General features: G+C 48.5%; 1 protein-coding gene across 7 annotated transcripts in view; it reads left to right on the plus strand.

Moving 5' to 3' along the window:
* Positions 1–4,785: 4,785 nt before the first annotated feature.
* Positions 4,786–22,611, plus strand: part of UNC13B (unc-13 homolog B) — a 225,236-nt gene continuing 207,410 nt past the window's right edge. For 3 of the 7 annotated variants that reach the window (XM_063128352.1, XM_063128353.1, XM_063128354.1), the window contains exon 1: positions 4,787–4,864. In XM_063128352.1, the coding sequence (XP_062984422.1) occupies positions 4,843–4,864 (22 nt within the window). In that variant the 5' untranslated portion in view covers positions 4,787–4,842. Of the gene's footprint in view, positions 4,865–22,611 lie in introns of all 7 variants that reach the window. The other 4 variants (XM_063128356.1, XM_063128358.1, XM_063128357.1 and 1 more) reach the window with 2 other exon arrangements.

A 22,611-nucleotide genomic window follows, 5' to 3' on the forward strand; every position in this document is an offset into this window, starting at 1 on the left:
TTTAGAGGTTTTAGAATTGTTTTAGCTTTGTTTTACATTCATAAATGCTCTCAAATAAATAAATCTTAAAAGAAAATGGGGATTTGAAAGAACTGGCTGAAGGCTGTCCACAAATAGGATTCCTCCCTGCAAAATTGCCCTGTTATGACAACATCGTGTCACTGTGGAGATCGCTGCTAAGACCCGGCTGACATCACCAGGCTTTTGGGGTTTTATCTGTTATTCTCCCTGCTCTTGTGGAGCTCAGCCGGTGCCCTGTTGCTAGGCAAGGGCAAAACAATGCCAGTCCCTTTTCCCACCGGGCAGCTGCTGTAGCAGCACCTTGCAAGTTGCAGGCTGACCCAGCACCGGAAGCGCTTCTCCATGGAATCAAAGCAGGGTCACTCAGTCCGAAGCACTGCGGGGGCCCCGGAGCGCAGGTGCCCAACTTGGGGCCTCTACTGTGAGGACCATGCAGGGAGACTTTAAAGATCCTTCACAGGGACAAGGTGTTCCTTTAGTCCTGTGGCACCAGAAGCCTCTCGCTAACACTGGGGCAGAAGTTTTTGCCACAGTGCCCTGGTTAATCTGTCACATGCCCCATGAGATTATAGTCAATCCCCCACCCCTGTCAAGTAGAAATGCCAGCCAGTGGAGCACGCACAGAGGTCAGCCTGCCTCTGCAAATGCATCCACAGTAAAATGGCTTCACTCATTTTTTTAGTGGGGCTCCTGCATGCAGAAACTGCCAGATAACTCCATGGACGGCATTCTCACCACAGTGATTCGCAGAAGCTGAATGAGTCTTGACAGGGAGATCAGAGCCCCAAGGTGGGCAAAGGCCTCTGTGGTCTCCAAGCTGCAGCAAAGTCCCAGCCAGCCAGGTAGGCAAGCAGCAGCAAGGATGAACACAGGACGGCAGCAGAGGCAGAGGGAGCACAGGAGCAAGAGCTGGGAGTGCCAAATTAACGTCTCAGCAAGGCCAGAAAGTGACCTGGAAATATTTATAGGCAACCGGGGGTCAGAAGGAGCCTATTTGTTTATTTACTGTATTTATAAGCCAACCTGTAACGAAATGTCCTCTGAGCCGCTTGCAATATGAAACAAAACGATTTAAAAATTCATTGGCAGTAAAATAAAAAGGAGCAGTAAAAAAAAATAACACAGCCTGAACAAAGGATCAGAGAATAAAACAACAAGGCTTACAAAGATTAAAAACATTAAAATACAGCATTATGCATAATATAAAAACAATTTAGCGAAGAACCTATCAACAGAGCAGACACATGCACACACATATTCAAACAATATCCCATGACCTGATTAAAACTGCCAAATGCCTAGGAGTAGAGGAAGATAACAATCTTGGCACCAGGCAGGCCTCACTGGGGAGTTAGTTCCACAATTGGGGGGCCGCCACCGCGAAGGCCCTCTCTCTTGTTGCCATCTTCTGAGCCTCCCTTGGAGGAGGGCCTTAGGTGATAAGCATAATGTACAGGTAGGTTCATGCTGGAGGAGGCCATCTGACACGTATCGCAGTCCGAAGCCATTTAGAGATCGAAACCAAGCACCTTGAATTGGGCTCAGAAACATACAGGCAGCCCGTGCATGCGGGCCAGAATCGGTGTTCTGTGTTCGGACCTTCTTTCCCTCATCATCCTGGCCACTGCATTTTGCACTTCCTGTGGCTTCTGAACGTCTTCAGGGGCAATCCACGTAGATGTAGTAATCTAACTTGGACACTGCCAGAGTATAGCTAACTGAAGCCAGGTTGTCTCTGACCAGACAGGGGCGTAGCTAGGCCACCAACCAGAGTTGGCAGAGGGCACGCGGTGTCACTGAGGCAACCTCTGATGAGGCCAACGGACACAGCCATTGACTGCCCAGCTGCCAGCTTCACACAGGTGTGACCCAACACCTGGCAGCTGGGGCACCTGCCTTTCCCTCGATCGCTGCCTCTCCCCCTCCAAGTTCTGCTTGGCCTTTGGGTGATGGCCGTCAGCCAAAGCAAGCCTCAGCCAAGCTCGCTCTGGGTGCAGTTGGCGTGAGCTGGCAGCCACGGCGCTCGCCTGCGTGGTTCACACGCACGGGTCATATGTTGTGCAGATCATTGTGTTTAACTGGGGCTTTTCCTTATTTGCTTTTCCAGCAAGAGGCAATACAAAGCAAACGGCAGCAAAAAGCAAACAGGAACAGGTGGCCCCACCGATTAAATCCATGCACGGCTCAATGGTAGGCAGCGCAGCTGCTGCTGTTGCTACGTCCATCTTACTCGGCAGAAGGGGGCCCCTTCCCAGGTGCAGGAGAACCGGCAGCTTTCTTATGGGCTCTTATGCCTTATGGGTCAGCAACTGGTTAAATAACAGAAAGCAGGGAGTAGGAACAAATGGTCACTTCTCCCAATGGAGGGAAGTCAATAGCGGGGTCCTACAGGGATCGGTATTGGGACCCATTCTTTTCAACTTCTTCATAAATGATCTGGAATTAGGAGTGAGCAGTGAAGTGGCCAAGTTTGCCAACGACACCAAATTATTTAAGGTGGTTAAAACACAAAGGGATTGTGAAGAGCTCCAAAGGGATTTCTCCAAGCTGGGAGAGTGGGCGTCCAAATGGCAGATGTGGTTCAATGTAAGCTAGTGTAAGGTGATGCACGTTGGGGCAAAAAAACCCACCACCACCAACTTCAAGTATAACCTAATGGATCTGAGCTGGTGGTGACTGAACAAGAGAGAGATCTTGGGATTGTGGTGGACAGTTCAATGAAAATGTCTACCCAGTGTGCAGCTGCTGCAAAGAAGGCAAACTCTATGTTAGGCATTATAAGAAAAGGAATTGAGAATAAAACGGCCAGGATCCTACTGCCCTTATACAAATCGATGGTGTGACCACACTTAGAATACTGTGTACAGTTCTGGTCACCATAACTAAAAAAAGATATTATAGAGCTGGGAAAAGGGCAGAAAAGGGCAACTAACATGATCGAGGGGCTGAAGCGTGTAACCTACGAGGGAAGGTTACATCAACTGGGATAGTTTAGAAGAGGAGGCTGAGGGGAGACATGATAGAGGTGTACAAAATTATGCATGGTGTGGAGAAGGTGGAGAGGGAGACATTTTTTTCCTTCTCTCATAATACCAGAACCCACTGGGGTCATATCCCATGAAGCTGATTGCTGGGAGATTCAGGACAAATAAAAGGAAGTACTTCTTCACACAGCGCATAGTTAAAGTATGGAACTCACTACCACAAGATGTAGTGATAGCCACCCATTTGGATGGCTTTAAAAGGGGTTGGATCAATTCCTGGAGGCAAAAGCTATCAATGGCTACTAGCTCTGATAGTGGTGTGATATCTCCAGTATTCAAGGCAGGAAGCCTGTGTGCACCAGTTGCTGGGGAACATGGGCGGGAGGGTGCTGTTGCACCATGTCCTGCCTTGTTGGTCCATGGCCGATGGTTGGTTGGCCATGTTGGTTGGCTGGCCACTGTGTGAACCAAGTGCTGGACTAGATGGACCCTTGGTCTGATCCAGCATCAGGGCTCTTCTGATGTTCTTATGTTTATTACAGTGCAATCCAATGCCCATGTAAATGGGGAAGTAAAACTCATGAAGTTCCATGGGACTTACTCCCAGGTACGTGTGTGTATAGGATTGCAACTTCAATATTTTAGCACTCCTCTTCTCTCAAAGACCAGCCATGAATGTGTAGAGAAAGCCACCGATAATGACAAGACCTCTTGCACTGAAGCCGCGTGGAGGGCCTTCCCAATGAGGCTTAACCACCCTTCCGAACACACAGCTCTTGTACGGATAATTCATTACACAACAGGCTGCTGCACTGAGAGAGAAGATACCAAAGTCCTGGAGATGTGCTTTTATTCTGTGGGGCTGGTCGGGCCCCACAGGTGCTGCTGGAGAATCCCTGCAGGGGAAGATTTTACTCTTAGAATTCGGCCTCCTCAGCTTCTGCGACCGTACAGAAGGGCTCCTGCCCTGAAAGGCAGCCTGAAAAATAAATATAGAAATCTGCTTTCTTGCAATTGTTTATGTCCTGCTTCTCAGGACACCAGTCCTCCCAAAGAGTGGGCAGTCAGGCTCTGCATGTAAGTTAACTTGAATAAGGGTTTTCTCTCCCCCCCAAGACGTGCTTGGGATGTCCGGGCTAGCTGCACCCTGGGCCAGGGCAGGAAAGGGTGCTCCTGCGCACGTGCAAAGTGCGCCCCGCAGTGAACGGCTGGGACGGCTCTCGAGGTGAGTCCCATGATGGAAGACCCAGCGGGGGTGGCCGGGGGGGGGCGCCGGGGCCGCAGCCAGCCACAGCCAGGGCGGGGGCAGAAGCCGCGGGGCCTCGGCCGGCTGCGTGTGGGGGCGCGGCCCGGCCTGAAGTGCGGCGCGGGGGGCGTGCCCTCGCGGCTGGGCGGGGCGCAGGTGCGGGCCGGCCATTGGCTGCGGGCGCGGGCTCCTCCCCCCGCGGGGCGGGGCGGGCTCCTCCCCTATGCGATGGCGCCGCTGTGGCTCCGGCGGCGCGCCGCGCCCTCCCCCTGCCCCTCCCCCTCCCGCTGCTCCTGCTGCCGGCGGCGTCGCCCTTCGCGACGGGGTCTCCTGCGCGCCTCCCGGGGGGCCGCCCCCACCGCCGCGCCTGACCCCTGAGGGCCGCGGGTTCGAGTCCCGGCCTCGGCCTGGCGGGCCGGGGGCATGAGGAGAAGGACGCGGGCGCCGGGCGGCAGGAAGAAGAAGCGGCGCAGGCGGCGGCGGAGGCGGCCACGGGGACGCGGACCGGCCCTCGCCGCCCCTGAGCCCGGCGCGCGGAGCTGAGGCCCGGCCCAGGCAGACAGACAGACAGACCGACCGACCGCGGCCACCATGTCCCTGCTCTGCGTCCGCGGTGAGTCCCCGGCGAAGGCGCGCGCAGCCCCGCGGCTGGCAGGTGCCGCTCCGCTGTGGGTGGCCGGCGGGCGCGAGCCCCGCCCCCTTCCCGGGGGGGGAGGGGAGGGAGGGGACCCCCAGAGCGCAGCCCTCGTGCCTCCCCCCCGGGCGAACACCCGCAACCCCACGCCACTGCTGGGCCCGGAGTTTGGAGAGGCGAGAGTGCCTCTGAGCATGTGGAGCGCGCCGCTGCTGCTCCCAGGGGCTCTGCGGGGGGGGAGGTAGGTCTCCCCCCTCCCCTGCCCCAGCCGCCCCTCGCATCGGGGGTGGGGGGGTCTCTCCCCCTCTTGGCGCGCAGCTCCCCCGGATGGCCGACGCCTCGGACCCGCGGATGGAGGAGGAGGAGGAGGAGGAGGGGTGGGTGGGGGTCCTCTGAAGCCTCATGGGGACACCCCCACTCACCGCCCTCCCTCCCTGGCGTCTCCCGGGCTCCTCTGCTCCCGCCCCGGAGCGGCGGATGCTGCTCGCGGGTTCTCCGCCGCTGGAAGCTGGAACAAGCCTTTGGGCGGAGGGAGGGAGGGAGGGAGAAGAGGGAGCCCCCCTCCCTCCCTCCCTCCCGCCTCCCCTCCTTGACCGGGATCTCTGCCAGAGGACTGCCCACCCGCGTGCCCCGGGGGGGGCATCCCATCACGGAATGGCCACTGGACGGGTCCCCCCTCCCCAGAGGTCCTGCAGACCAGCCTGCTTCCCTACCAGGCAGGCGGCAGGTACAGCAGCATCCCTGCCAGGTGGGCTCAGGCGAAGGAGGACCCTCCGCCACCTGCCCAGGCCACCTGCCCCTCACTGCCAGGAAATGTCTACTCAAGTTCAGCCGAAATCTGCCGTTTCCACCTGTTGGCTCTAGAATCATAGAATCATAGAACAGCAGAGTTGGAAGGGGCCTACAAGGCCATCGAGTCCAACCCCCTTTAGACCTGCCCTTGGGAGCAACGGAGGTATTTGAAGGCTCGCAGTGATGATGTCTCCCTAAAGATGTAAAATTTCCAGAAATTTTGAAGCCGTGGGAAAAACAACAACACATTCCTGGGGGGGGGGGTTCAGAAAAAAACGGGAATTTTATGGGGAGGGGGGATGCAATATTAGCACTTTTCACAGATTGGAAATCACTTTGTTACTTTAGGAACAAGAAATGTAATTATGTCCAAGTTGGTTTGGCATAAAATTATTATATTTGGTATATTAAAAGTACAGTGTATTCAAGCAATCATTACAAACTGAATTTACTTTTTAAATTTTTAAACTTTTTTTGGTAACAAATGTAGCTACAAGCTCCTGAACTGTAAGGAACCTCTTTGGTTTTGCCAGTTTATGAGGAGCAGGCAAAAACCAATTTAAAACCCCCCAGAAGAAGCCATCAGCATTTAGTAACAAAGAAAATTATTTCTGCTAGTCCTCCACAGTGTCAAGCAGACATAAAGCCCCCATTCCCATAAAAAGAACTGAGAAAAGGGTGGGGAGGACCAATATTTGTGAACCGCCCAGAGAGCTCCGGCTATTGGGCTATTGGCTGGTATAGAAATGTAATAGAATCATAGAATAGGCAGAGTTGGAAGGGGCCTACAAGGCCATCAAGTCCAACCCCCTGCTCAGTGCAGGAATCCACCCTAAAGCATCCCTGACAGATGGTTGTCCAGCTGTCTCTTGAAGGCCTCTAGTGTGGGAGAGCCCACCACCTCCCTAGGTAACTGGTTCCATTGTCGTACTGCTCTAACCGCCAGGAAGTTTTTACTGATGTCCAGTCGGAATCTGGCTTCCTTTAACTTGAGCCTGTTATTCCGTGTCCTGCACTCTGGGAGGATAAATAAATAAATAAATAAATAAATAAATAAATAAGATTCAGTGACTATGCATGAAATTTAATCAGACTTATTTTCTGACTGATAGATGTCACTATCAGTTTCAGTCCCTGCTTCAGTGGCACTGCTGCCCCCTGGAGGCCAAAATGCATCTTGCTCTTGCATTTGAGAGTTGTAGACTCAGTTTGCAATCTAGGACGTGCTTGTCCTCGGTGCAGAGAAATTGTCATAATCTGATACTGTACATCGTTTTTAGGAATCATTTGGAGAAGTAAATATCTGAACTCCTTGTCTTAAACATTTTATTAATCATGCTAAAATAAAACATTCTACAATCCATTTTTTTCTTCATTTCCCCCCCATTTTTCAGAACTCCCTCAAAAGGTCTTCAGAAAAAAATGGGGAGGGGACTTTCCCCCTGAATTTTTCCATTCCCCCCCCCCCCCCCAGGCCTTCACATCGCTACGTCTCCCTTTAATCTTTTCTTCCCCAGGTAACACACACCAGGCTCTTTAATGGGATTCAGTTTTAACAGGTCCCTTCACCATCCTGTTCACCTTCCTCTGGACGCAATGCAGTTTGTCAGTGCCCATCTTAAAATGTGGCACCCAGAACTGTACAGTGAGAAATGAGTGTGTGTTGCAGCCTTTGGAGAAGGACAGCTTTAGGATGCCTGCGTCTTATCTGGCAGGGGTTTAGGCAGCGCCTCAAAAGCTTCTTTCTAGCCTTGCCTCTTTATGATTTCTGATTGAAAAGCTCGGCTCTGGGAGGCATAGGTGCTGGTCGTATAGTTCTCACGAGCAAAATCGAGCCATATCTCTGATCACCTGGTATACATATTACCCCCGTCCATGTGAATATTTACCCTGGGATAGTTATAACTGCTTACATCTAGGAGAAAAATGTAATGTTCTGGTTTCTAGCCCTGGTTATGGTCAATTATTCCACAGTGATGGCACCGACATTGGCTTCCCAGGATAGGGCATCACGTCTGTTTAAGGCTAGGATTTGGCCCTCCAGGCCATCAGGCCCACATGGCCTCAGGTGAGGTCCCTCCTCCCCCTCCCTGAAGCTCATCCTCTCCCCAAAGCCCTGCCCCCTCAGAAGGGAGAGGGGTGGCAGAATGACTGAGCCGTGGTTCAGTCACTTCGCTCCTCCGCTGCCCTCCCTGTGCTGGGAAGATGGAGGATCAAGGCTGCTCCTTATTCGGCACCCCTCAAGGTGCTGGCTGAGTCCACTTTGCTCCCCACCCCTGTGTACCCTGCACAGGGAAGGAAACAGGGCAGTGAAGCTGGTCCACTGAGCACTTCACACCACTCTGGCATTCCCTATCCGGGAAAAGTCCCAGTGGAGTGAAACTGGCTTCTTTGCTGAAGGGCCAGCAGGTGGTTCTCTGTCTGGGAGCCAGCTGTGCTCCAGCCGAGCTTTCCCCAGCTGGGGAAACCGCATGCAGAGTGAAGCAGGCTCCCGGACTGAGACTCTGGTACTTCAGCTGTGGACTCGATGATGTCAGTGGTGGTGCCCACCTCTGACATCACAGATGCCCCCTCTTACTCTGATGGCATCTGGTCCCCATACCTAAAATGCTTCCCCACCCTTCGTTTAAAGGCATGCCGGCAATTTGTAGTACCGTTGCATTTTCATATTGTGTGCCCCATGGATGATGTGAGGCGCAATCTGTATAATACTTCCAGCTTTAAAAGTTTGAGACGCCACATTAACGTCCTTGCCAGTGCAGGGCTGCCCTTCTTTTCAGGCCTTGGCTGAAGCACCCTGGATCTAGCGATGTTGGCACTCGTCTTGCTTGACGCCTTTTCTCTCGAGGAGCTGCATCATTGTCACTAATACTGGTCCCTGGAATGGCAGTCTGTTGGTGTCTTCGTCATTTTTCATTTTAAAGGCTTGTACCATTGCTTTCCCTTGTGCCGTGGCATTCTTCCTAGGAGTGCAGCCTCCCAGCGGTCCTTATTCTCCATCCCGTGATAGCGGCCAGAGTGTCCGTCCTTTCACTTCGGCAGATTGCATAAGATTACGTAATATATTGACTTGTGAATCTGTGGTCCCAACTTAAGAGCATTCTATAACAGTATTGAAATGTGCTCAAATAGCATTGCATTGAAAACATTTGCTCTGTTTGAGGTAGGGTTTCAGTTACCACTGCCTTAAACGTTCCTTAGTTCCCACGGCGCGCCAGGTTCAATTCTGGATTTGGCAGCTCAAGAAAAGTATAGCATCTCTGTGACCCTGACATGTTCTGTGTTTCTGGTTTTACTTTGCAGAACTCTAAGCACTCTCTGCTTTTGAAACCCTGGACAATCACCTAGAATCTGCAGTTTGGAATAGATCAAAACTCTTCAGCACTTTCAGACACAGCTCTTGGTGAGATCTGAAAGTGTAAGAGCAAAAGGATGGAATGTGGAGAGGGAGACATTTTTCTCCCTTTCTCAAAATACTAAAACCAAGCAGGGTCATCTCATGAAGCTGATTGGTGGGAGATTCAGGACGGATAAAAGGAAGTACCTATTTCTTCGATTCTAAGACGCACTTTTCCCCCCATATAAACATCTCTAAAAATGGGGTGCGTCTTAGAATCGTGGGTGTGTCTTAGGGTTTTTTTTTTCTGTTGGTGGTACTGAAATTAGTGTGCGTCTTACAATCGATGGCGTCTTACAATCGAAGAAATACGGTACTTCTTCTCACAGCGCATAGTTAAATTATGGAACTCACTACCACAAGATGTAGTGATTGATGGCCACCCATTTGGATGGCTTTAAAAGGAGGTTGGATCAATTCCTGGAGGCGAAAGCTCTCAATGGCTACTAGCCCTGATGGTTGTGTGCTATCTCCAGTATCTGAGACAGTAAGCCTGTGTGCAGCAGTTTCTGGGGAACATGGATGGGGGGTTCTGTTGCAGCATGGCTTGCTTTGCTGGTCCCTGGCCGATGGCTGGTTGGCCACTGGGGGAATAGAGTGCTGGGCTAGATGGACCCTGGGTCTGATCCAGCCTCAGGGCTCTTCTGATGTTCTTATGTAAATGTGGAGCAGCGTTCCAAACCATGGTGCCCCCCAGATGATTTGGGCTTCATCAGTCCCAGCCAGCTTTATCAATGGTCAGGAATGCTGGGAGATTGTAAGCCTATGCGGCAGGGTCTTGCTATTTACTGTTTTACTCTGTACAGCACCATGTACACTGATGGTGCTATATAAATAAATAAATAATAATAATAATAGTCCCAAACATCTGGAGCTCACCAGGTTGGGGAAGGCTGCTATGGAAAACATAACGAGCACTGACTGAGGGGAGCGTATCTGAGTTGGGAAATCTCAATACTTTAACTCAAGTTGTAAAGCATTCAGCAAATTCTGTGATGCACAAAACTGAGTCTCCTCAACGACAGAGAAATGCCTGGATCATGTAGGAGTCACAATTTCAGATTTCTCAAATTCTGCAGTTTTCTGGCGAATAAAAAAATCTTCTCAGCCTCCTGACTTGCCCTTTGAGCTTTCTTACCAGAATACATTGAATGAGAGAGAGAGAGAGAGAGAGAGTTGTTGCTGCTGCTTCTAAGCTTCCGTGTTGCTGCTCTTGTGTGTAATCATCTGACATCACCGGATTAAATGGCTCCTCATTTCACTTCCTTGTATTTGTATAATAGCATTGAAAACTAAAATGTCTCTGGCGGGAGCCCTTTGGTCATAGCAGCAGGATGGGCTGCCTTCGTGGCTCCTTACCTGGGAGTGTGTTGATAGTGGCTACGGTAGGATGCTGCTGATGGTTAATAAGTGATTAAGTCGTGATTGGCAATTCTGGTTATGGAGTTATAGCTGGCCCAGAAATTTTGTTTAAAAGATCCATTGCCTCTGTGGATCTATGGATCCTTTTTTGTCTAAAATAAGATATTGTGGCAGCTTGTAAGGATCGGAAGTTTGTGTCTGTGCTCCTGGCCCCCTTAGTAATATTCTGTGCCCAGGAAATCCACTTTCTGCAACTCGAAATATTGGGGCTGTTTGGTGCCATTTGTGGGTTAATTAAGTCTTGAATTGTGGGAGCGTGCACGAGACGCTTCTCATTTCCAGCAACAACTTAAAAATGCTGCATTCATAGATTGTTGCCCTGACGTCTGAATCTGGGCACTTGGGGTTGTTCGTGGGTTAAATAACCCCAAGTTAATTGACGGTTCTTGAGTTTAACCCATGGACAACCCTAAGTGCCCTTGTTCAGATGTCATGGTAACAATCTGTGTATGCGACATTCATAGGTTGTTGCTGGAAGCTGAAAGCAGCTTGTGCACAGTGCGTGGCCCAACCATTTGTGGGTTTATTTATTTAATTTATTACATGTTTATACCGCCCAATAGCCGGAGCTCCCTGGGCGGTTCACAAAAATTAAAAACATTCAAAGTATAAAACAACAGTATAAAACCATAATATAAAATACAATATAAAAGCTCAACCAGATAAAAACAGCAGCCATGCAAAATTACAAATTTAAAACACCAAGTTAAAATTTATTTATAGACTGTTAAAATTTATTTATAGACTATTTATTTATTTATTACATTTATATACCGCCCCATAGCTGAAGCTCTCTGGGCGGTTTACAAAAGTTAAAAACAATGAACATTAAAAACAGATATACAAAATTTTAAACCACCAAAAGTATAAAAAAACAACAATATCCATTTAAAACAACTATTCTCGGGTCAGTTAAAAACTCCGCATATGCTGTTAAATGCCTGGGAGAAGAGAAAAGTCTTGACCTGGCGCCGAAAAGATAACAATGTTGGCGCCAGGCGAGCCTCGTCTGGGTTAATTAAACGTTTGCATACACTTTCACTGTTTCCCCACCTCTTTTTACTATTTTATTTTAATTAATTAATTAATTTATTTATTACATTTCTATACCGCCCAATAGCCGAAGCTCTCTGGGCGATTCATTTTACCTCTTAAGTTTACCACTCTGGATTCTGTTTTAGAAATGGAGCAGTATACAAATGTTGTAAATCTATATGTAAGTATATATATATATATGTGGCTAGAAAGTCCATAGAAATAGGTCCGATCCTGTTACCTGGGCCCATGCATGCTATGGAGCTGCTTTCTGAAACAGAATTGTAACCTTAGGGATTCTGTTCCGGGTAGCACATTTCTTGCTAGTGCAATCCATGGATTTTGGAAGAACTTAATATGTTCAACTCCCTTCTTATTTATTTGTTTATTTTATTTATTTATTACATTTTTATACTGCCCAATAGCTGAAGCTCTCTGGGCGTTTCACAAAAATTAAAACCATAATAAAACAACCAACTTCTTAAGAGAGGGAATGTTGCTCGGTGCCACTGTGGAGCCTGGAGGTGGTCCTGGGGTGATTGGCATAGGTGAAGATTGCCGGAGTATCTTTTAGAAACTTTGTTTGTTGTGCAAAGAGATTTCATGTCATGCATTCTGATGCTTTTGTAACTTCTAGGACTGACTGCTGCAATGTTCTCCTTGTGGGGCTGCTCTGGAAGACAGCTTGGCAGGTTCAACTAGTGCAGAGTTCTGCTGCTCACTTTCTGTTGAGCATCAGGATGTCAGAACCCATTCAGCCTTTTTCCACAGCAACTCTACGAGCTACCAGTTAACCAGGTAACGTTGGGGCTTGTTTCAGGATGCTCAAGCCCTTCAGAGCCTGGGGCCCCAAATGCCTTAGAGGTCGCCTTTCCTCCTTTGAGTCCCACCTGTGCAACTCTAGAGTTGATATACTGTGGTGGATCAGGAGCTTCGTTACAAATCTGGACTCACTCCCTGTTCTGAATCTTACCTCTGACCTTAGGCAAGACGCACTCCCCAGGGGTGTCGGGGAAATCTGCAATGGAACCAAATGAGTTTGGAGTTTTATGAGTCCAACCTGCGGATTCCACAGCGGCCGGCTTTCCTCCTGTCTGGCGGATTCCGTGGACTTGTGGAGCTTTTTCTAACCTTCAGGAATTTTGTGCAAATTTTATCGAAGAAAAATACCCTCCCCCCAAAAAACTTGGCCAAAAATGCACATTTCCCCCATAGGCTGAAGTGTGAAAAATTGTGTTTTGGGGAAAATGTGAATTTGCTCTAATTCAGAAACAAAAATTTGATTCCATCGATGGGCAGACAATGGATTAAAAGGCGCCTCACAAACTGCGCAACACAGACGCAACAGGATTTACACAATCAGTACAGCCCTGACCCACCCAGCCTTGCCCAGCTCACTTGCCATATGGGCATAATATTGCTGCCTTAGGAAAAGCTTTTGAAGGGTCGCTAACAGTCCTAAATATAAATAAAATTATTTCTGGTCTGTATTATGGGGTTTTTCTGAGGCAGGGGTGTGCAACTTTGGGTGGTCCCGGGGGCAATTCCCCCCCCCCACTGCACCCATTGTGGGCCACACCCCACGATGCTGCTGAATTTTGTCGTGCTGCTGAATTCAGTCGTGCTGCTGAATTTTGGTGGCAGACTGCTACAAAGGCTGAGAATGGACAAATTTAGCTTGGAAGCAAGCTAAATTTTCCCATTCTAAGCCTCCATACTAGTGGCAAAGTGCAACTATTTTAAAAGAAAATCAGATAGAAAACCCAGAAAACCCAAGCATGTCAGGGTGCAGCTACATGTGGCTTGCTGTCTGTGCGTGTTGCCCTTTTGTAAGGATTACAGCACAACCATGTCTGTTGGGCACCGTGGGGAGTATGTTCGTTCAAATGGAAACTGTTATTGGGGCTTTGATGTGATGCAATGGACAGAATATTGGACTTGGACTGGGAAGAGCTGTTTCAGATCCCAGGCCCACATGGATGGAAGGAATTTAATCACCAACCCAAGGAGGAGCAGGACCTGTGGTGGTTGGACACTCCCTCCAGTGAGGGATGGAAGCAGCTGTGTGCAGGGCAAACATGTCAGCTCAAGAGGTGTTACACCTTCATAGAATCATAGAATAGCAGAGTTGGAAGGGGCCTACAAGGCCATCGAGTCCAACCCCCTGCTCAATGCAGGAATCCACCCTAAAGCATCCCCGACAGATGCTTGTCCAGCTGCCTCTTGAAGGCCTCTAGTGTGGGAGAGCCCACAACCTCCCTAGGGAACTGATTCCATTGTCGCACTGCTCTAACAGTCAGGAAGTTTTTCCTGAGGTCCAGCTGGAATCTGGCTTCCTTTAACTTGAGCCCGTTATTCCGTGTCCTGCACTCTGGGAGGATCGAGAAGAGATCCTGGCCCTCCTCTGTGTGACAACCTTTGAAGTTTTTGAAGAGTGCTCTCATGTCTCCCCTCAGTCTTCTCTTCCCCAGGCTAAACATGCCCAGTTCTTTCAGTCTCTCTTCATAGGGCTTTGTTTCCAGACCCCTGATCATCCTGGTTGCCCTCCTCTGAACACGTGTTTTGAAGATGTGATGGAACGTGCTTTGAAGATGTGATGGAGAGATGGTTGAGACTCATCAAACCAACTGGCTTCTCTCCTTTCCTGATGAACCATGTGGGAACAAATGTTGCAGGCAGAGGAACTGTTGAATGGATCTTGAAAGACTATGAGGTTCTGGGTCCTGGCTTTGATGTGATGCAATGGACAGAATATTGGACTTGGACTGGGAAGAGCTGTTTCAGATCTCAGGCCCACATGGATGGAAGGAATTTAATCACCAACCCAAGGAGGAGCAGGACCTGTGGTGGTTGGACACTCCCTCCAGTGAGGGATGGAAGCAGCTGTGTGCAGGGCAGACATGTCAGCTCAGGAGGTGTTACACCTTCCTGGAATGTGTTTTGAAGATGTGATGGAGAAATGGCTGAGACTCATCAAACCAACTGGCTTCTCTCCTTTCCTGATGAACCATGTGGGAACAAATGTTGCAAGCAGAGGAACTGTTGAATGGATCTTGAAAGACTATGAGGTCCTGGGTAAGGAAGTGAATTGGGAACACAAGTGGTGTTTCCATCACTCCTTCCTATCAAAAGCCAGACTGTGGATATGGAAAGCTGGATAATGGGACTACAGATGACAAAGTCAGTTATGCGGCCCCCGAGCAAGCTCAGCTAAAAACTTTTCTTTTTTCTAAAGCTTTTAAAACTTGATTTTGTTCTGACTTTTATACTGTTAGTTTTACTCTACCCTGTGCCTGTTTGGTGCATTCTCTTCCCCTCCTTATTGTTTTATTATGATTTTATTAGAATGTAAGCCTATGCGGCAGGGTCTTGCTATTTTATTGTTTTACTCTGTACAGCACCATGTACATTGATGGTGCTATATAAATAAATAAAAATAATAATAAGTTTGGCTTCATAGACCATGGCCTAAAATACCAATGAGAAGGACTTCCTGTGGATGATGATGTGCGTTTCTTGGGGACTGGGAAGAATGTGTTTGGCAGGAGCCTTGCAGACTTGATCAAGAGGGCTTAAAAGTAACTTCTGGGAAGGTGGTTGGTGGCAAAAGCCGAGAGCTAACTATTGAACCAAACATGAGGAACAGTGGAGATAGAGCCCAGTAATTTGCAAGCAAATACAGCAGGGAAAGAAGGACGGTGCAATACCCCTGGCCTCAGATGTCTAACTACTGATGTATGGAGCATGGGAACAAATAAGATGAACTTGAACTCCTAATACAAGATGGTAAGTATGATCTGATAGGTGTCCGTGAGAGTTGTTGGGATGAAACCCATGACTGGAGTCTAGCAATTGTAGGGTATATCTTGTTCAGAAGGAATCGACCTAACAGAAGGGGAGGGTGTTCCTGTGCAACTGGAGGGCATGGGAGGCACTTCCTCCGGACGGAGGGCAACACCTTCACCGGGATAAACCATAATAGTAATGGGAGGTTACAGCTATAGATCCTGACATCTTCTGGAAGTCTTACTCTGCTAAGAACAGAACATTCAAGACACTTTTGACTTGTCTTTCTGGCAACTTCAGCTCTCAGAAGGTAGAAGGTGATCCTCTGCCCTTGACTCAATTCTGACTAACAAGGAAGAACTGGTTGATGAAGTGAAACTGGCAGGAACCCTGTGGGGCAAGTGACTGTGTCGTCTTGGAATTCGTGATAGTGAAGACTCTGAAGAATGGCCTTAGTTGGATACACAGCATGGACTTTAGGAAAGCCAATTTCAGAAAGCTCAGAGAAAAGTTGGGTTGATCCCATGGTTAGGAACTGTGAAGGAAAAAAGAGTTCAAGATGGAGATCTGAAAACTGAAGTAGGGAAGGCATAATTGCAAAATATTCCCATGAAAAGGATAATAAAGGGAACATCTAAAGAAGCTTAGGGATAACTGCTTAGGGATTTTATTATATTTAGCGGTATATAAATATCACAAATAAAATAAAATATAAAACATACAATTCAGATTATAAAATAACCAGTTTTAAACAACTTAAAAGTGAACCAGTTTTTTAAAAAAGCCAAATTCAGAAGTTAAACAGCTGAAGCAGCATAGGCAATATATTCTCGTTGCTCCTTTTTTGGCCTTGTGCAATCTTAGTGAGAGCATGTGAGAAGAAGGCCTCCACAGTGGTCCCTCTCCTTTGGCCCAGAAATCTGTGTGTCCCTGTTCCTCGTTGTGTTTCAAAGGCAGCACAGAACCTTTTTTCCTTGAAGTTTGTGTCCAGTGCTAATGGTAAATTTTAATGCTTCTCTTTAGTTGAATGATGTAACTGGTAGTTTGATTTTCTGTGCTTCAAGGAATTCTGACATTGGCTGGGTAGAAGCCAAATTCTGCACCACAAATGATTTTTTTTGGTGGGGTAGTAGATAAGCAAAACTCCTTCTGAAAGAGTGGGCTGAAAGAGAACTCGATCCACAAGCTGTGTGGGGAATGTGTGTTTGGCCAGCTGTGGTTTTTAAAGAAGTTTGGGTTGTATCCTGTAGTCGCTGATGTAAAAGGTTCAGTACAAAATCTGGGCTGCACACACGCACACCCACACGCACACCCACACTCACCCCAGCCAGATAAACCTTTGAACTGAAGTCAGCTGCTGTGTGAGGAAGTCCTCTCTTATGCCAACCGACTCCCCTTCGAAGCTGAGATTTTCAGCATGATAGAAAGATTGGTTCCTCTCTACTCGGCCCTGGTTAGGCCTCATCTAGAGTACTGCGTCCAGTTCAGGGCTCCACAATTCAAGAAGGATGCAGACAAGCTGGAGCGTGTTCAGAGGAGGGCAACCAGGATGATCAGGGGTCTGGAAACAAAGCCCTATGAAGAGAGACTGAAAGAACTGGGCATGTTGAGCCTGGAGAAGAGAAGATTGAGGGGAGACAGGATAGCACTCTTCAAATACTTCAAAGGTTGTCACACAGAGGAGGGCCAGGATCTCTTCTCGATCCTCCCAGAGTGCAGGACACGGAATAACAGGCTCAAGTTAAAGGAAGCCAGATTCCAGCTGGACATCAGGAAAAACTTCCTGACTTGTTAGAGCAGTATGACAATGGAACCAGTTTCCTAGGGAGGTGGTGGGCTCTCCCACACTAGAGGCATTCAAGAGGCAGCTGGACAACCATCTGTCAAGGATGCTTTAGGGTGGATTCCTGCACTGAGCAGGGGGTTGGACTCGATGGCCTTGTAGGCCCCTTCCAACTCTGCTATTCTATGATTCTATGACACAAGTTGCAGTCTACAGAAAGCACATCTCTGTTTGAATTTGTGGTCTTGTTTTGGCCAGTCTTGACTCAGGGCCTCTGCACACCTGGCAGTTTCTCCCTCTGGAGAGCGCTGCTGCCCTTTGCAGGTGTGCTGTTTGCCCCCGGCCTTCTGTCTTTCTTGCCATTGTGTGGCTCTGCTGGGTGAGGGGAGGGCTTCAGCCTTCCACCTGAAGAAGAGCCGCTCCCCAGCTGGTAGAAAGCACTGCACCTGAACTGCTAACTGAGGAGGATTCTATTTGAAGTAGGAAGCTGGACACCTTCTCTGCTTGCAGATTCTTTAGCCATCCTCTTTATTGAGGCTGTTCTTTTTCTGCACCTAAATCCATAGTGAAGCGCTAGTCATGCCATTTGGTACAAACTGCTACAGCAGCCTTCCTCAACCTGGGGGGGCTCCAGATGTGTTGGACTGCATCTCCCAGAATGCCCCAGCCAGCAGCTGGCTGGAGCATTCTGGGAGTTGTAGTCTAACACATCTGGAGCGCCCCAGGTTGAGGAAGGCTGTGCTACAGTATTCCGAAACTAGTGAGAAGACACCTTTGCAGCAGGGTTGGGCAGACAGTAAATACCCAGATGTTTTGGACTTCAACTGACGGCTTTCCTGACCATTGGGCATGCTGGCAGGGGCTTCTGAGAGCTGAGTCCAAATCATCTGGAGATCCACCCTACTTTATAGGATTCAGGCCAGGGGAGGTGGAAGCTAACGACCATATTTCTTCGATTCTAAGACGGGCTTTTACCCCCATTTAAACATCTCTAAAAACGGGGTGCACCTTAGAATCGCAGGTGCATTTATTGTTCGAATCAAAGCTTTTTTTCTGTTGGTGGTACTGAAATTACTGTGCGTCTTACAATCGATGGCGTCTTACAATCGAAGAAATACAGTATATCTCTCAGGGGCAGGCATGTCCATGTTACTGTACTTTCTGGGGGAAAGCTGATGTGGTGGGCACTAAATCCCACACGGAGTCACTGATGCTCTTGGTTGGACCAACAGGCACTGATGAATTGGGATCCTTGTCTGAGTGCTGTGAGTCCTGACGCCTGAATCTCTTTCTCTCCAAAGTGGCTCTGACTTTTTCTTTCTTATTCCGTGCTGCTGTCATTCTTTGGGACTAACGCAAAGTCAATACGGCTGGAGTGCATGGGGAGGGCTTCCGCCTGGTGCATTTGGCTCCATGGTTCTGTACTGTCGCCTGTGGCAAAAAAAAGCGGAGCCCTCTGCCAGTTCCCTTCCTTCCTTGATGGGATCTTTCTTTCAAAGGATTAATGGGGTCTTGCCGGAGGGCAAAGGCAAGGCAGACTCTTTGGGCTCCCTCCCTTATGCTGTCTGTTACGGAGACAACAGGGCTCTTCTTGATGATCTGACTTGAGTTAGGGTAGCACTATGTGGCCAGGGAGATGGCCATGGCGTTGGTCTCCCAGCAGCGTGCACACATCCTGCCCAGATGTCAGCATTTCCTGTCCTGATGGGGCCGCTCCCCTCGGGGACGGCTCTTGGAGAAGCTTCCCGCGCTCCGCTGCCTGCCCCCTCCCTCTCCCTATTTGCTCAATTGTTTGTGCGAATGGAACGTCCTCCCTCCTTCCGCTTCTACGGCGCTTAGGATTTTGATCATTGTGGTGGAATAGGATGTATGTATTTAAAACATTTTAATGCCACCGTTCAATTTTACGTAAATCTCAAGTGCAGCTCACAACAGTGATAAAACAATACCAGATAAGAACATCTAAATTAATGTAGCAGAACAGTAAGCATCCGAGCTGAGCCCCAGTCAAATCAAAACCAGCCTAGATGGCGTTCTGGAAGTCCTGGGTAAATGGAAGAAGGGTTTTTCCCGGGCTCTCTCTCTGGTCATCCCCTGTCTCACTCAGAAAAGGGACTTAGAGAAGGAGGTCTGATGATCTTGGTATTTGTGGTAGACTCCTGTGGGAGAAGGTGGCATCACCCCTTTATATATCCAGGCCCCAAGCCTTTTAGCACTTGTCAGAGAAAGGTTTTGGCATTGCCATGGAGTCTTGTACTTTTTAGCTAAGATTTAATTAGAAGTAGTCTGGAAGGCTTTGGGCCTGTTTGGCCTCTGGAATGTCAGAATCTGTGTGAGCTGATCCCTGTCAGCTTCCTCAGAGCAGGGATGGAGATTTTCCCTACTCCCCACAGTCACCTGGTTGCCTTGGCAGAGAAACTGTCTGTGAGAACTTGATAGAGAAATGTGTGTGTCTGTTGCAGAAGGATCACACAAATTGAAGCATCATCTTGGTGGCCTTCGTGTACTGATCTGTGACTCTTGAACTTTCCCCACTGCCTGAACTCCTGCAGCTAGGAGTTGACCATGTGAAAGCAGTGGCACGGAACTCCTTGCATCTATGGGTTTACTGTTCCCTGGATCTTGTTTAGGCCTTGACCATGTTGCCTGGAGTTACCTATGTATAATCTGAGGTTGGGCTAGCGCTCTTCGGGTTAGGTCTTTCAAGAGTTTGCTGCTTTGACTCCCAGAGGGATCATGTCCACATTCATTGTCCTTCCTTGTCTGGATTTGGAACCCATGTACAGATTGATGTTCTCTTGTGCTTACTAATAAGCAACATATCTACAATGAAAAACAACTGCAATAAAGGGGAGAAACTGTATCCCTCAAACAAGCACCAAAAACAGAGAGATTGAGAGGGACAGAGAGAGAGAGATCTCTTTTAGAATTTGCTGGTAAAAATCATGTGGACTCTAAACATATTTGGATACACTTAAAACAAAGCTCATTAAATAAATATTTAGCTACTGTGAACTTTACCTACACCCAAAAGTTAAGCATACAAGTTAATCCACACACACACAAAATGAAAACAAATACCACATAGAATTAGAGTATTTACCAAGAAAAATGCAATATTATCATAGTTCTTTTTTTAAAAAAAAATCTCTAAAAGAAGCTCCTTGATTCCTACAATGGAATATCCTTGAAAAACTGATCCTGTACCAAGCAGAATAGAACTGGATTTAGGCCTAAGTGTTATATAAGTTGTACCATTAATGGCCTCCAGAATAATCCCCTAGATTCCTGATAAGTTTAAATAGCACATTTCTAATTTCCAAATGGTCGTGTCCAGAAGTGGGAAGACAGGGCAGGCCTCCACGTTTCTGAATATCCCATGAAGACTAGTTCTTGGAGAATTGAATTGGAATTGGAATGTATGACAATGCTTTTTCGCCTGCCTGCCTGCTTCAGAGCAGCCTGTTAGTTTAGCTACCTTACTCTGCTGCCACTACTAGAGGTTTTGGGGGAATTGCTGGACAAGCCCTCTCCATTAGCCTAGCCCCTGCCCAGGGCCCTGAAATGCTCTCATTGGCTTCTCCTCTGTATACCCTGAGAAGATACTGCCTTTCTACAAGTTCAGCCCGTCTTGGCAAATCTATATCCACCACAAGGCAGTCCTTCCTATTACTCTGGGGCTGTCTAAATGCACAGAAACCCCCGGGGTGTGTGGCGGCGGCACTGCATCGATTATATGATGCAGCAGCCATCGCGCACCTATCCCCGGGCTTTCCAGAGAAGCTGCAAAGGAAAAAGGTTGGGGACTCACCCCAACTTTTTTCTCCGGAGTGAGGTGAGTATGGCAAATCCGCTGTCTATCCTCACTCTGGAGTCGTGGTGGAGGCATGGCCAGGTGGATGGCGACTCCTGATTGGTCGCTGTCCGCTAGGGCAGGGCCAGCGAGCCTCTTGTTCAGGTGGGAAAGATGGAGTAGCTACACACGGCCTTTTGATTGGTGGTACCACAAGCTGTCCATCTGGGAGTAGCCTTGATCCCCTAAATACGGCTCTTGTCCCTGAGAGCACTGCCGGTCAGATGCTGTTTGTGACCAAGGGACTTCCAGACAGAGGGCTCGAAGCATGCCTTGTGGGAAAACACAGAAGCATTATCAGCGGAAGACGATGTCTAGGCCTCCTGTGAAATTCCACGTACGACGTAGGGCGATGGTGCTGTAAAAGAGGCTCACCTGGAAGCAACCCAAGACAGGCTGGAGTTCTTTATGCCTCCTTCATTGTCAAAAGGATAAGAGAGGGCTTTGGCAGTTTAGAAAACGTTGCCTTTCATGGAGAATGAGGTTAGCGAGTGGCTACTAGTCAAGATGGCTATAGGCTGCCTCCAGGGTCAGAGGCAGCATGTGTGTCGGTGCCAGTTGTTGGGGTTCACAGCTGGGGGGGGGGCTCTTGTGGGCCTCCCATTGGGGCATCTGTTTGGCCCCTGGGGAAACAGAGTGCCGGGCAAGATTGGCCTTTGGGCTGTACTCTTACATGGTGGGATAGCGAATACCCTGGAAGACAGAAACAAACTTCAAAGTGATCTTGATAGGCTGGAGTGCTGGGCTGAAAACAACAGAATGGAATTTAATAACTTGTGCCAAGTTCTACATTTAGGAAATAGAAACCAAATGCACAGTTACAAGATGGGGGATACTTGGCTCAGCAATACTACAAACGAGAAGGATCTTGGAATTGTTGTAGATTGCAAGCTGAATATGAGCCAACAGTGCGATATGGCTGCAAGAAAGGCCAATGCTATTTTGGGCTGCATTAATAGAAGTAGAGCTTCCAAATCACGTGAGGTACTGGATCCTCTCTATTCGGCCCTGGTTAGGCCTCATCTAGAGTATTGCGTCCAGTTCTGGGCTCCACAATTCAAGAAGGACGCAGACAAGCTGGAGCGTGTTCAGAGGAGGGCAACCAGGATGATCAGGGGTCTGGAAACAAAGCCCTATGAAGAGAGACTGAAAGAATTGGGCATGTTTAGCCTGGAGAAGAGAAGATGGAGGGGAGGCATGATAGCACTCTTCAAATACTTGAAAGGTTGTCACACAGAGGAGGACCAGGATCTCTTCTCGATCCTCCCAGAGTGCAGGACACGGAATAACGGGCTCAAGTTAAAGGAAGCCAGATTCCAGCTGGACATCAGGAAAAACTTCCTTACGACAATGGAACCAGTTCCCTAGGGAGGTTGTGGGCTCTCCCACACTAGAGGCCTTCAAGAAGCAGCTGGACAACCCTCTGTCAGGGATGCTTTAGGGTGGATTCCTGCATTGAGCAGGGGGTTGGACTTGATGGCCTTATAGGCCCCTTCCAACTCTGCTATTCTATGGTTCTATGATTCCTATGAATGATGTTCAGACTATTTAAGCTTGTGAAGTATTACTAATGACAATGGGCTGCACCTTATTGGTATTTTTCTTCTGAATTATGTGTCACGAGATTTTTAAATGTTCCTTCTTTGAATCTGGGATAA

Source organism: Elgaria multicarinata, chromosome 6 (genome assembly GCF_023053635.1).
Source record: "Elgaria multicarinata webbii isolate HBS135686 ecotype San Diego chromosome 6, rElgMul1.1.pri, whole genome shotgun sequence".
In the NCBI taxonomy this organism is placed as follows: domain Eukaryota; kingdom Metazoa; phylum Chordata; class Lepidosauria; order Squamata; family Anguidae; genus Elgaria; species Elgaria multicarinata.